Here is a 15,917-nt window from a genome sequence, read left to right on the forward strand (position 1 = left end):
TTCAGAAACTACCTTTCCAACTCCTCATGCAGTTGAGTTGTTACAGGTCTATACAGGTTCATGGTACAATGCATAAGCTTCAAATCGAGAGACTGAAACTGTATTTTTCTTTACCGTTCTGTTTTAATTTGACAATAAAGTTAATAGTAATATTATGTTTGATACTATTTAATGCTGTCAAAATTATCGCGTTAACGGCGGTAATTAATTTTTTGAATTAATTGCATTAAAATATTTAACGCATTTAACGCATGTGCAGAATGGCCCGCCCCATACATCCCACCAGTGGCAGCGCCAGGGTATGGCTGGGGTAGGCTACACCCATACCAAGAAATGGCTTAGCCCCACTATGAAAAATGATGTTAAAGTAAGCTAAATAAAGTCCGCCAACTTGCGCCGAGAATTGCACAGACAGCAGTTAGTAAGATTGATTTCAGTAGCCACTTGTCTGGAAATACCGAAGACCAGAAACGGTTTTGAAAACTTTTGTCACGTAGTGATCGTCTTCTCAATATAACATCTTTGATAATGTCTTCTGGCCAATCAGAATTACGATAACGGAGTGGTGTTGTTGCAGGAAGTCCCGACGGAGAATACTTTTACTACAGGTAACACATAACTGGTATGCAGGTTATGTGCGTAATCTGAAATGCGTACCGTCACTTGTGTCACAAAGCGCATTTGCGTACCGACGTACTTGTGAAGCATTTCCAGAAGGTGGTTAGATCACCGGACGACAGAGTCAGTCTCCGTGTGCACAGACAGGGAGCTGTTAACGTCGGTCTGTACAACAGAATTGTGCCAAAACTACGCCAACCGGCTGCGGAGGGAGACTCCCCCCCTTCACTGGAGAACTGCGCTAAAACAGCTGATCACAACATTCACACTCTGTGGTCACGAAGTACTCCACTAGCCCCCCCACGTCGACTTTCCTGAAGACCCCACGGTTTGATGATTGATAGGTGCTCTCTTTCATTTTGACACACAGACAAATTTTACAATAAACATGTTACATGGATATATCCGCCTTCTTTCATTTATCTTTCCAATGCCACAACAATATACATAAAGAAATGACATATTTTGGACATAGTTCGAATGGTGATTAATCATGATTAATTCATTTTTAAGCTGTAATTAATCTGATTAAAATGTGTAATCGTTTGACAGCCCTAATATTATTATGTTTTATTAACTAGACCACTGGTTTTTTAACCCGCACCGCCTAGTGGTTAAAGCATGTTATTTTTTTTGTTGTTGAATATGTTATATTTGATGAAAACATTGAAATATTAAGAGTAGCCTAAAAACATAGGGGGAAAGTAGAAGGTCAATGATAGAAATATAGAATAGAAAATATCAAGAAGATACTGTAGTGATCTCTACAATAAAACAGTTTAGTGCAGGACGTCCAAAGATATTAATAGGAGGATGTGCAAAACAGACAAATTAATAAGGCTTTATTTAAACATTAAAGAATACTTTAAATTAACGTCTTCTTTTGAATAAGAAAACAACTTTGGGGGACCCGTTCGAGTCCAGTTTTGGAAAGTCTGCCGTGGTTCCATTCCATTTCAAAGAGATGTTTGACGCTCAGCGTAACCTTGTCGCACTGCCACTCCAACATCCAATCACAGAGCTTGAGGACTAATCACGGGGTTTGTAAAGCAAAGCGGATGTTGTAGTCCCAAACGATAGCTGAGGATTCTGGGTAGCGTAGTGTCTTCAGCAACTCTGTAGTGTCTTAACTCCGAAGAAACTATTTGTTTCTCCGAATCGAAGGTTAAAAACACAAAAGCATTGTACACAATTTAAACCAATCAATATTGTGTAATTAACAAGGATAAACTGATGTTTTTTTTAGTGGATGAGTAATGCAGATATCACTGTGTCATCATTTGACAGTAAGGAGAATACTTCCGGTTTTATTATGAAAGCTTCGAGACCGGAAATACTGTTTTCACCCCGTGAGGGTTGACGCCAACTTTACATGGACGCTGCGGAAAGACGTAGTATACAAGGGGTGTTTCTCAATGTCGAAGAAGGCTGCTCCAGAGCCACTATTTCAAGCATACTACGTCATCAAGTGTTCCAATGTCCAGCATACTTGGAATTCTACCGAGGCCGGCGTACTTCGTAGCGAGAAATTTCGAGGCTGCACATGTGTAGACTCCGCGGTCTTAAAATCCCCTAATGCTTTGCGCACGGACCAATTTCCAAATATTTGGCGGAAATCGCGCCTTGCATATGACTCACACCTGTTAGCCTGTTCCACAATTCTTCGTTTTCCGAGGCTAGGAAGGATTCTTGCCTCGCTTCTGAAGCAAGTGACTCGGAAGACATGTGCTACCAAGCAAGCGTCCTCGACATTGAGAAACACCCACGTTCTCCTGGCGAGACCGCAAATAATCTTCGTAATATCTATCAAACTATATATCCTACACATCCACTGGACGTAGATTCTAAAAGTACAATATACACTTATTTAGGGGCTCCGTAAGTACAGAGTCCAACAGTATCAGTTTTATTAAGAACTTGTGGTAAAACATATTTGTATCACTCATCAAATATAGCAGGAATAAATATGGAAAGCAGCTGATTTGAAAAAACAAACGTGAGGGACAGCTGAGTTGACCGCAGTGCAGAATCGCTGTATAGTTTAAATCTCCTAACAATGTTGTCCATTTTAGACATAGGCTTATTATATTTACAGGCAGGGACGTGCACAGGTACGGGCTAATGTTTGGTACTCCGGTATGTTTTGATGCTAATACTTTTTTACTTTTTTTAAGTCAAATTTTAGAATGCTGGACTAATATCTAAGTAGCATATGTCTGTCATTATTAAAACTGCAAACTGCTCAATAGCTCTTAAAGAGTCAGTGAAGGTCGGAGAGGATAAGGATCTCTCAACTGTATAAGCAGCACTGTCATCGCAAAGAAAATCCTCAGACACCTTGGTGATTGAGGTTTTTAATATCGAACATTTTCGAGGCTCTCCCATCATGCACCGCTTGTGAATGAGATAATTTTACTGGGTGCGGGCAGGGGGGGGAGCCTGTGTGGCGCGGCAGGCGAGTTGATCCACAGTGATTGACTGTAATGCTCCCTGTCAGACAGGCTCATGCAATGAGACTTAACAGCTGGAGAGAAATCAATTCCCCTCCCACTAACCAACCTCTTCCTCCTCATCCACCGCTCTGCCTGTCCCTCCTCTCCTGACAGCAACCAGTGGCGTATCCAGCAGACCATCACACTGACCTCTGTCAGAAAGTCTGCTCCATTGTGTTGGACCAAACACCTTTAACACCTCTTAATGCTATTAACTGACAGTCATCTGGTGAGATTGGTGTGGATCATTCTTCTAAAGTAACACTTTCCTTGTATAGAATATCCAACATCTGTTGAATACCAGCAGTTCCTGCCAGCTTTCAATATTGAAGAGGACATACAGTCCTTTCTACATTCTTTAATGTTCAAAACACTCTCATACTGCCTGTGCTGCAGCACCTCTTTTCACCCTCTGTCTGAAACCAGAGCCCAGTCTGCTCTGTTGTGATTGGTCAACCGCTTAGAGATGTGTCAGAAATGTTCTGCATCTTAGGCCCAGTTCACACTGAGGCGATTTCAGTTGTATCCGATAAACGTTGAAACCGGCTCCCAAAGTGAGTAAGTTTGGAGACCACACGCTTGCTGCTCCGTGTGTACGCCCTATACGATCTTTTCCTGAATTGATGACACCATAGCCCCGCCTCTTCCCACATCTGCCCATGCTCGGGGGGTCTTATTCGCTGCTTTTGGTGTATTTTGTGGCGGAAGTACAGCGCCACTTACAGGCCCGGCATATACGTCTCCAGCGGTTTCGAGTGGTTTCGTTTGGACGGACACATTTCTTGAGCCGATTCCGCGTGGACGGAAGACTTTTTTGAAATCGACTTCGGTTCGAAATCGGCACTATATAATGATGACCTCTGCCATGCTGCACAAGACAAGCGCAGACTCAGGATGGAGAGGGCAACCACCAAACAGGTCCAACCCAAACCCTCCACCACTACATTCCCATGTCCACATTGCACAAGAATAATCCTGTCCAGAATCGGCCTCTACGCCCACCTGAAGACCCACAAGGACCAAGAAGGAGGACAGTCATACTCGACTACGAGTGACAGCCGATGATGTGTCCGTCTGATAAAAGGCTACAGCTAGCAGCCAGTTAGCTTAGCTGGAAATAGGGGAAACAGCTAGCTTTACTCAGTCAGGGAAACAATATTTAACAGACCAAAAAATTGTGAGCTGCATAACTCCCCATACAATCTCAACCTGTTTTTGATTGATTCAATTAAATATGTGTTATTAGTGCATTTGTAAAGTGCTGTTACCTTTGGATGGAGCCAGGCTAACAGTTTTCCTTATTGTTTTTATGCCAAAATAAGTTAGCCAGCTGCTAATGCTTTTATCTATATCTATCTGCAATGGTTTCGATCTTCACAATGAACTCTCTGCAAGGAAGCAAATTAGTGTTTTTTGTAAAAGAGTAATTATCAATAGGCAGTGGGATGTCAATCGTTGATTTTTGGACTACAGCTTTGAATCCATGTATGTTAATGTGTTGTGCTTTTAAACAAACGTATTACTGTTTTATGAAAACTGTTTTGAAATAATTACATTATAATAAAATGTATTGACATGTCCATAATGTTCCCTTTTTTAAATCTATTTGTTTAATCTGCAATGTTTCAATGCTATCAAATATTTAAAGGTTTGGATTGAAATCAGGAAGAGTTTGTCGTATATAGGTTCCGGCAACTCAATTGTGTTTTCTAAATTACTTTATTTATTCTTGTCTCATGTGGTTCTTAGACGATTGTTATTTGCATTGGTTACACTTAATATATTGGCTTTTAATTGTAGGCTCAACTCATCTTTTCACATGCAGAAATAATCACATTATTGAGTTTACCCAACTCATATAATTGCTTGGAAACTGTTGACACATTGTTTTTTAGTTTTAGCAAAGTAACACATTCTTGAGTAGAGGAAAACTAAAAAAGTAAGTTTCACCAACTCTTTTCAAAAAATGCAGAAGTTGACTAAACTCTTAAAATTGCTTGGAAACTGTTGACACATTATTTTTATTTTTTTAACAGCAACAGTTTGTACAGTGTATAACACACTAAAGGGTAAGGGAAAACCCCAAAAAGCAGTTTAGGTAATGAATGAATAAGTGGGATAATTTTCTCATAGATTTCAATACAATCAGAGCTTTTGCATCGAGTGTAGTTGCCCCCTGCTGGTCATTATAAATAATGCATGTTAAAGGCCCTACAAATATGGTTTTAATTTCATTGAGTTGAGTTGTCTCGCCATTGCTTGGATACAAACTCACTATAGACTTTCTGTTATTATACAGTCCAGCTTTAACCATACGCCTCTGCTCTGTGCTGGAGCTATACGATCATCCGTTGTCACCATCTGTGCTATGTATATCCTGGAGCAGGAGAAAGAGAAAAGGACAGTGCAGAGGCAGAGGAACAGGGATGGGGGGGGAGTCGCTGTGTAGCTGCTGGCTAAAAGGCACTTCATGGTCTATTTATATCAGATGATTGCTGTTCCGAAACTCACTCAAACTCTGCATACACAGACATTTAGTTTGAAGGACTTTTTCTAATAGAATGTCCAACAAAAATTACAAACGGTGTTAGACATTGTTTTCCCACATAGTGAGTGCAATCATTTTAATGTGAATAGTTTGTTGCATAAAGGAAGAGCAGCATATAGATGGTTATTTGATCACAGATGTGTGTGTGTGGTTTATTGGACATAGGCCTGCAGGAGACACAAGCAGGCTTTCCTAGAGGGGCTAAAGGAGAATGACGCTTATAAAGCGCAGGGTGCTTTAAAATCCACTAGTTCTTCTCATGTATGCTTATCTGGCTGACGGCTGTATAAATGGCTTTCTGTTGAAGGAGAGTCCCCTGGGGGAACCGTTCCACTCAGAGACAGTGACATGCCGGTAATGCCGCCTCGCCAACCCCCCCCCCCCCCCCCCCTCCACACCTCCATCCACCCAAACACCCCTCACCAAACCAGCCCAGACAAACATCTTGATTGTAATTGAATTTTTGGGACGGGTGCTGTGTGACGAGGACCGATTGGGAGAGAGAGACGGAGAGAGAAGGGAAACTGAGGAGGAAGATAGAGTGATGGAAAGGTGGGAGCAGTGACAGGGGTTGAGATTGAACTGGATGGAAGAGGAAATAGCATGGTGTTGGATAGGAAAGAAAACGACAAGGACAGAGAGGGAGCTGCTGGGGAGAATCTTTGTTCCCGTGCTGAACTCTTAAAGCTCATGAAATGTACATACCTGTATTATTGAGTCATCCTTAAAGAGGCCCTATTGTGTTTTTTAGGGTTTTCCCTTTCCCATAGTGTTTTCTGTAGGTGTTTGTGCATGTAAATGGTCGGCAAAGGCTAAAATCCCAACTGTTACATTTGCTTGTGTTTTTTATCAAATCAAGTTTTATTTATATAGAACATTTATAAAGATTTTTGGTGGAGCCAAAGTGCTGTACGTATAATAAAAATAGCCTACAGTAGAGACACTTTACAGCAAATACAACAGCACAGATTGTTCAGAATATCAGTATGAGAAAAACGACACCCTCTATCCTTAGACCCTCTGTCCTTAGACCCTCTGTCCTTAGACCCTATATCCTTAGACCCTCACATCGTACAAGGAAAAACTTCCGGAGAAAAAACCCACAGTTTAAAGGGAAACAATTGTTGGAGATTAACAGAGAAATATGCTCAGTTTTGGCTGCTTTGACTTCCGTCTAGTAGTCGGAAAGGCAAGCACGAAGGATTTCTCAGGAGACATAGAGTTTTTCCTTTTTCTCTCTGCACGCCTGCACGAGCGTCTAAGAGCGCTAGTACAGTCATTAAGCCACGGCTCTAAGAGAACTTTGGTGCGTCTAAGCGTAAAAGGAGCAACGGAATGTTTATGTTGTATAACTACATGGGAAAGTCTCGTAGGGTTCTTAACTACGGACCTTATATCAAGCTTCAAACCAGAAACACCTTTAAAACCATTGCATTCTAGACTAAATGGTAAAATGCTTAGTCTCTAAGACTCTGCAGCTTGTTGCAAATTAACCCTTACATTAATGTCTGAACACATGATGGAAAGGAACCTTAGGATAAAATACACGTTTTACCTTAGGCTTATTCCGTTCATGTGACTTGTCGGCGTAAGGTAAAGGTCGGAAAGTGAATGACTTTTGTCAGAGTTTGTTGCATTGACGTAAAGGAACATTATACTTCTTGTCTAATAGAGTTTCAATGTTAGGGTTGAACATAGCTTGTTCAGACAAAGTGGATGTAAGGGAAACTTCTGCAGCAATGGAGAGTCAGGACTCAGAGAGACACACGGAGAGTTGAAGCTTTGATGTCAAACACTGGTAGTTTATTACAAGTCAACGGCCGGAGAATTCATATCACAAGTCACAGCAGCAAAAGGTTCTGACTGCACGGGGGGTTGTCATGTCAATTCTGCCCAGCCTCTCTCTCGATAGACCTTTTAACTAGTTTACAGACTGAATCAGCATATCGGGGGAGGCGTAAACATCTGTGGAGCTACAGGAGATATCTCCCAACTAGAAATACTCAATCACTCGTCAGTGGTGTTTAGAAGCCAGCATTCTCACAGTCGTAAACCGCCCTATCAGGCCATAAATTGGACACTTAAGTGCTGGAGCACATTCCTTAAAGGAGATAACAGAATATTGGTTGGTTATTAACGTCAACAGGCAATACGGTTAAATACCTAGGAGTAAAGACAAAAGTATTCCCTCACAGTGGAAGCACATGAGATTTGGTTAGATATAATAACAAACTGACAGGATCAAGAGAAATGTAAAGAAACATTTTTGTATTTCTCAGTAGGCTGCTTTCGATGTCTTCAGGCGCCTTTAATAAGAATCTAAGACTGTCCGTGTGAAAACAAGCACTTCCACTGGATATACATTGACGGTGCGCAATGGCCCAAAGCAATTACAATGCAGCCTGTTTAGCAGATGCCGTCTGCAGCGCTTTCCCAACACTGGACACATTGTTTTTAAGTGGTGTCCCCATTAGTCACTTTGACACAGAACAAGGTAAAATAGGGCCCGGCTTGAAAAATACCTCAGCAACCCTTTGAGAGCATCTCAGAGAAATAGCAAGTTTTCATCAAAACTTTCTGCAATTGTTCATTTATCATGTGTCAGTCTGCTGCTCACCTTACTTCACACTCTGAGTCACTGCCCTTCCTCTTTATGTTTCATTGCATCTTGCAGATGTGCACTGTTGTCTGAAGATAATCACAACCAACGCATTAAAGGAGAGTCACTTGCTCTGCAAAACAAAAGACGCTTCCAATTGATCAAATGTAACACTTGACACTGATTCCAAGAGATGTCGTAACCGGTAATCAAGTGTCCTCCGATCCAGCGGTGGCTTGACGGTCAGTGCAGCTGTGAGTTTCCATGTGATACAAACACTCCAAAGGGTTTATTTCTTCCCACATTTACTAATAAAGACCTTTTTTGTAATTCTTCAAAGCAAACATACAATGTGATTGGTCAATCACTCATATCCTCATACATAGCCTTGTTATGTTGCAACCATTACATATGATGCCTTTCTCTCTATTTTCCCTATTTCATATATTATATTTAATTGGAAGGGGACCTCTTATGCTTTTTGAGGTTGTCCCTTTCATGTAGTGTCTTATAAAGGTTTGTGTGCATGTAAATGGTCTGCAAAGGCCAACATCCCAAAGTTCCCTTGAGTAATCTGTATAGGTCCTGTGCATCTCGTGAAAGTTCGAAACACATGCATATTCAGTACTTAAGCACTTTGACAACATATGGCATAGGATGGGAAATGCTGAATTACCGTAATTTAAGTGATCCACGTTTGGCTCCGATTGGTTGTTTCGCTAAACGGCCGAATGGTGCATCGCTTTAAATGCTGCAGCTGCAAAGAATGGTGACACAGCATTATCTCCTTCTCTCTTAACACATGGTCATGGTGTATCCTTTTGGTTAGGATACATCTAAGGACACAACAAGGGAAGTATTGAAGCTCCTTTCCTACCTAGAATTTCAACAGCTCTTATCATGGCTGCCACTTTGGGGGCATGTCCCTCCATAAGGAACCTTCCTGTAATATTATTACAGTAAGGTTACTTAATTATTACGTTACTTTGTAACACGTTGCACCCAACTCTGTTCGCCACCCAGGTTTTCCTCACGTATCAGGAGCCGTTATGATCAGCAGATGGTGTAAATCACAGCGATGAGTACTGACAAGTCCATCGTGTTTACATCGACAGGAAACAGATTTATTTGCAGAGTACATTTCTCACTTTGGTTTGTGGCAAAGAAAACAAACTGTAGGTGTGATGGCACCAGGAGAGTGCGATCACAAACATGTTGACACGTCTTATTGGAGGAAAGTGTAGGGAATGGATATCCTGAAGATATGTCTCTGTGCCTGTTGCTCAGTGTCACAGTGTGTGTGTTGTCTATAGTCTTCTTTGTTTAAAGGGGTTTTGTGTTTTTCTGTTTGTCTGAAACAATTGTCCAGCTGACTGTTGTAGTCCTGATGTGAATATAGAATGCTATTGCCTTATTCACTCTAACATTCTTTTATTTTCTATTCTCTCTGTCACCTCACAGATTTTATTTAGTCAGCAGTGGAGTGCCCCTCATCATCTGCGGGGTCACGGCGGCCGTCAATATAGACAACTATGGCAGCGGGGAGCAGGCGCCGTAGTAAGTCCTTCCTTTGCTTCTGCTCTCAAGGTTACATGACACACTCTGAAACAAAGTACATGCACTCGTGTATTGTTCTATAGGGCTGTTTTGACATACTTGAGTATTTATTTTGTATGCTACATATACTTCTACTCCCAGGCAAATATTTAACTTTTTATTCCATTACAGTTATTTAACACTTTGTACGTACAAAACACAAAATAGGCTTATATGATTTGAGGCAGTATTGTAATTAATTATCTGATATTGGCTTAACTTTGACAAACCACAACATTAATACTATGACACTGTTCTTCCTATTTAGTACTTTTGATACTTGAATTACATTTGAATGTAATTCATTCTGAACTTATACTAAAGTATAAAACTAAGATAAATGTCTAAGAACTTCATGCACCTCTGTCTGTTGGTGCTTTTAAAAGAAGTTTCAAGCATGCTTTTGAAACGCTGCATGTTGGGGTCTGTATGAGCATTTATTAACTAATAGGATAAGTGATAAGTAATAATAGAAAAGGGTTCATGAACCTTAAGGTAGGCATTGCTCTCACTTCAGAGCTGCAACAAGAGGTGAATAGTCACGTAGTTATAAATACATAATAAAGTATGTATCACTCTAAGTAATAAGAGTTAAGGTATAACATCATAGGTCTGTAAGTCAAACTAAATAAATGTGGTTTTATTGCGATGTAAAAAATGATTAGGTGTTAGAAATACCTTATAATCCAACAATAAACATATGATACTATTATTTAGTATTTTTAACACATTATAATGTTAATAAGCATTGTGTAAACTTAAAGCATTGTGTAAGGACTTTTAAGGACCCTATTATATATTAACCACTATATAGGTATATTATGTTGTATGTACAACAAGTCCTCCAACTCATACGACCAAATGGGTCGATTGTTTTAAGCCCTTATTACGACCAAATATGTCGTTTGTTCAAGCGCTTAATACGACCTATAATTACGTTTTAAAATTGTCGGCCTCTAGTGCTCCCGTTGAATGCAAACGTTACAGAGGGTTGTTTATTCACAAATAACCCTCTCTGTAAAATCCTAAATTGTAGGATAGTGTGGCCATTAAAACGCTTTATGATTAGATTTCTAGCGAGAAGTATATATTGTACTTTTAGAATCCACGTCCAGTCGATATGTAGGATCTATAGTTTGATAGATATTACGAAGATGATTTGAGATTTCGTCAGGAGAACGTGTATATGCGGCAAGCTTCCATGTAAAGTTACGGGTTGAAAACAGTATTTCCGGTCTCGCCGTTTTCATAATAAAACCAATGATCAAATGATTTAACAGTGATATCTGCACTACTCATCCATTAAAAAAACATCAGTTTATCCTAGTTCATTATACGACATTAATTGGTTTAAATTGTGTACAATGCTTTTGTGTTTTTCCCATAGGTTTTTCTCTTTCGATTCTGAGAGACACATTTCTTTTTTCAGAGGTTTTGATAGGCTAAAATCACGCCGCAATGCACGTCGGGATATGGTGTTTATGTGATATTAAATCGGAAAACATTAAAAATAATAATAATAATACTTTATTCCGAGTGTTCTTGCTTTTCTCTTTGAAAGTCATCACATAACGGCATTGTAATACACGGTTCGGCTGCATTACATATTACATATCTGCCGTAGATATGTATTTATAAAGCCCTGATCAGAAGACCTTTTGACAAACTGGAAGAGATGCCGCCAAAACTGAATACGTGACGTGAACCATACATATATCAACAATTAAACAACATCTTCCATTTCTTTTCACACAATACGTCTCCTTGCAGTATCAACACTAATTCGGCTGACTTTTATATTTGATCCAATTGGTAGATAGTCTGTATTTACACCATAACGGTGCACAGCTGAGAGAAAGGGACTTTTTTGTAGTTTTTAAAGATATTACTGATTTTCTGAACTACCTTTCCAACTCCTCATGCAGTTGACTGTTACAGGTCTATACAGGTTCATGGTACAATGCATAAGCTTCACATCGAGAGACTGAAACTGTATTTTCCTTTACCGTTCTGTTTTAAACTCACAATAAAGTGAATAGTCATATTATGTACGATATTATTATGTTTTATTAACTAGACCACTGGTCTAAACCGCACCTCCTAGTGGTTAAAGCACGTTATTGAATGTAGTTGTTGAATAAGTTATATTTATTTAGTTATTGATGAAAACATTTAAATATTAAGAGTAGCCTACATACAAAATAGGGGTCAATGATAGAAATATAGAATGGAAAATATCTAGAAGATACTGTAGTGATCTCTACAGTAAAACAGTTTAGTGCAGGACGTCCAAAGATATTAACAGGAGGATGTGCAAAACAGACAAACTGATAAGGCTGAATTTTACTCAGGTGTAACTAAAGTCTGATTTAAGGGTTGTTTATATTTCACATCATTAATCAGAATCTGCAAAGTAACACAAATAAATGTAGTAGAGTAAAAATACCAGGTTAACCTCTGAATTGTAGTGGAGTAGAACAAAGTAGTACATGCTGCTGTAACAAAAACATTTCCCAACTTGGGATCAATAAAGTATCTTATCTTAAGATGATCGATGGCTAACTGCCATATTTGCTAAATGTGCATCTGAACCTTGACAAGTGCATGTTTCAGGCTTATCAATTAACAACAGGAGGGGTCACAGACATAAGTCCAGCTGTCATGTGGTATTAATGCTGCCCATTATGGACACAAGCAATTTTCACCCATGTATTAATTATATGTTTTAAATTTGATAACACCAATGTGTTTCATGTCCCCTAAACCTCCAGGGATGTATACAGTTTAATACTGGCAACTTCTAATTGTGGGAAATACGAAAACGTCTTTTAAAACTACATTTCCCAGTAGAGACGTGCCATAGAACATGTTGCGAAACACACAATAGGCAGCAAGTGTAATTCTGGGGGGGAGGGCCGGGCTGGACCCGTCCAAGTCCAGTTTTGGATAGTCTGGCGTGGTTCCATTCCATTTCAAAGAGCTTTGACGCTCAGCGTAACCTTGTCACACTGCCACTCCAATATCCAATCACAGAGCTTGAGGGCTAATCACGGGGTTTGTAAAGCAAGGCGGATGTTGTAGTCCCAAACGATAGCTGGGGATTCTGGGTAGTGTAGTGTCTTCGGAAACTCTGTCGTGTCTAAACTCCGAAAAAACAATTTGTTTCTCCGAATCGAAGGTTAAAAACACAAAAGCATTGTACACAATTTAAACCAATCAATATTGTGTAATTAACAAGGATAAACTGATGTTTTTTAGTGGATGAGTAATGGAGATATCACTGCGTAATCATTTGACAGTGTGGGGAATACTTCCGGTTTTATTATGAAAACTTCGAGACCGGAAATACTGTTTTCACCCACGCTAACTTTACATGGAAGTTGCCCCATATACAGTACACGTTCTCCTGGCGAGACCTCAAATCATCTTCGTATATCTATCAAACTGTAGATCCTACACATCCACTGGACGTGGATTATAAAAGTACAATATACATTTCTCGATAGAAATCTAATAAAAAAGCATTTTAATGGCCAAACTATTCCACAATTTAGGATTTTCCAGAGAGGGTTATTTGTGAATAAACGACCCTCCGGAGCGTTTGCAATCGACAGGAGCATGTTGTTTCTTACACGACCACTAGAGGCGCTACACTTTAAAACGTGTCTCTGGGTCGTATTTAGCTGCTGAACAATCGACCTATATGGTCGTTTTTTGTAGGAGGACAGGCTGTGTATGTACTATATTATGCTTGTAAGAAGTATCTTTATACAAAGCAAAACATGTAAACCTATGTTATTGAGTTTACATAATTCAGTTTCTTAGTTCTTTTGAAAAATGTGAACATAAATCAAAGTGTTAAAATGCACGGGTGTTCTTGTGTGTTGCAGCTGCTGGATGGCGTGGGAGCCCAGCCTGGGAGCCTTCTTTGGCCCCGTGAGCTTCATCATCCTGGTGACATGCATCTACTTCCTGTGCACCTTCATCCAGCTGCGGCGACACCCCGAAAAGAAGTACGAGCTGAAGCAGCTGACGGAGGAGCAGCAGAGGCTCGCTGCCGTCGACGTGCCCACCCACTGCCACCAGGGAGCCGAGCCGGGGGCCCTGGTGGCCCCGTCCGGTGGGGGCCACTGCCCCGCTGGCTGTCCGGGGGTTCCCATTAACCCTGCGCTGCTGGCCAATGAGCACTCCTTCAAGGCTCAGCTACGAACGGCGGCCTTTACCCTCTTCCTGTTCCTGGCCACCTGGACGTTCGGGGCCCTGGCCGTGTCGCAGGGCCACTTCCTGGACATGATCTTCAGTTGCCTCTACGGTGCCTTCTCCGTCACCCTCGGCCTCTTCATCCTCATCCATCACTGTGCCAAGCGCGACGATGTTTGGCATTGCTGGTGTTCGTGTTGTCCCGGACGAAATGCCGAAGCCCAAGGGGCCCCTCAGGCGCGACCTAAAGTCAATGTGAACGGAGACACCCCCGGGCATGGCCACGGTCACAGCCACTGCCACCATGACTCTCCGTGTCACGGTAAAGCAGTGATAACCTGCAGTCATGGCGGTTTAGCTCACTGTAAACACGCCGCCCTCCCCTCCTTGCAGAACCATGTGACGTGCCTGGCGCCGGTGGCTCCGTGCTGCGCGGCGATGCACAGCCAGCAGCTGATGGAGGAGGAGCCTGCGGCGACACACGTGCTGCTACACGCCGACCCGGAGGGGTACCGGCCGGGGATCCAGCTGCACCCATGCCTAAAGAGCAGCACCAGGACTAAAAGCCGTCACTTCGGCCGCCGGGCCGGTGCTTGCGGGGCAGCGGGCGAAAAGGAGTACGCCTATCACATCCCCTCCAGCGTGGACGGAGGCAGCATGCACAGCTCACACACTGACAGCCCCCACAGCACACACGAGCGCCACGCCCACACCTGTCCACACCTGGCCCACGAAGGCCACCACGACGGGCATCACACGTGCCACTGTGCTGCCACCGCCGCCGTGCACGAGGCCCTGGTGTGCCATAATCCCTGCCACAGGCACATCTGCTGCGCCAAGGCTGACCTTTTCCCCTCCCTGTGCCCGGCAGAGGCGGGCGACACGGGCATCTTCCTGTGTGGCTGCGGCAAAGTGGCCGAGCCGGACCCGATGGCGACACATCACCATCTGGAGATGCACGCCCCGCGCAGACAATCGTTCCCTCAGAACCCGCCCAATCAGAATGGGATTCTAAAGGGGGGCCTGCAAGAAGGACTCCTGTACGGCTCGGACAGCACGGGGAATATACGCACGGGGCCCTGGAAGAATGAAACTACTGTGTAGTGTGGGAGATGGGCGACTCCATGCCCAGTCCTGCCAAAAATAAACCCTTTCTAGAATAAAAAAAAAAGGAATTTAACATTTTAAACATCACAATCAGCGTGGAATATTTTAATTTGAATGTCCTCATGTTTCTATGCGTGCTGTTTTACTGTACAGAAATCATGTAAATGCTCATTGAAGAGCCTCCATACACAGAACAGATTCTCCTCCATAACACCATCAGATTTAATTGAAGGTTGTTCAGTATCACTACAGATTTCTCTATCTCTATAAATATATATATCTATATATATATAGATATATACAAGAAAATGAATGGTTGTATGTATGAATATGTGTGTTAGTGCTCAAAGGAAACACGCTGCAACATTTTCTTTTACACTTCCAATCTCAATCCATCGAATACTTGACAGTCCTCCAGTACTTTAAAGAGCTCTCCACATCCATGTTTTAGACGACAACTAAACCAGCAATTTTAGACTTCATGGGTATTTTTGAAATCCAGTCAAGCTACTGTGAATATACAAAGATACCGTTGCTTGTAAGAGATGTGTGGATTCTAGTTTAAGTTGTAAAGCAACAGAAAAAGAGAAGTGAAGTTAAGAATCATTTTTAAAGCCGGTATGACGTCTTCACTGTTGTATTTATTTTTTCTCGAAAGAAGTAAATAACGGCAGTATCAAAAGGAACAGCATCGGCCATTGTGAATAGAGAGTTGGTGTCATTGGATCCAGTGCCATCTTTTTAACACTGTGCCATA

The 15,917-nt window shown here is 41.6% G+C and overlaps 1 protein-coding gene across 1 annotated transcript in view; it reads left to right on the forward strand.

The window, feature by feature from the left end:
* Positions 1–15,462, forward strand: part of LOC117459923 (adhesion G protein-coupled receptor A3) — a 412,304-nt gene extending 396,842 nt beyond the window's left edge. Inside the window, 2 exon segments of the mRNA XM_034101091.1 lie at positions 9,719–9,814; positions 13,744–15,462. Coding sequence (XP_033956982.1) covers positions 9,719–9,814; positions 13,744–15,157 — 1,510 coding nt within the window. The 3' untranslated portion in view covers positions 15,158–15,462.
* The last annotated feature ends 455 nt before the right edge of the window (positions 15,463–15,917 follow it).

Source organism: Pseudochaenichthys georgianus, chromosome 15, assembly GCF_902827115.2.
Source record: "Pseudochaenichthys georgianus chromosome 15, fPseGeo1.2, whole genome shotgun sequence".
NCBI classification, from domain to species: domain Eukaryota; kingdom Metazoa; phylum Chordata; class Actinopteri; order Perciformes; family Channichthyidae; genus Pseudochaenichthys; species Pseudochaenichthys georgianus.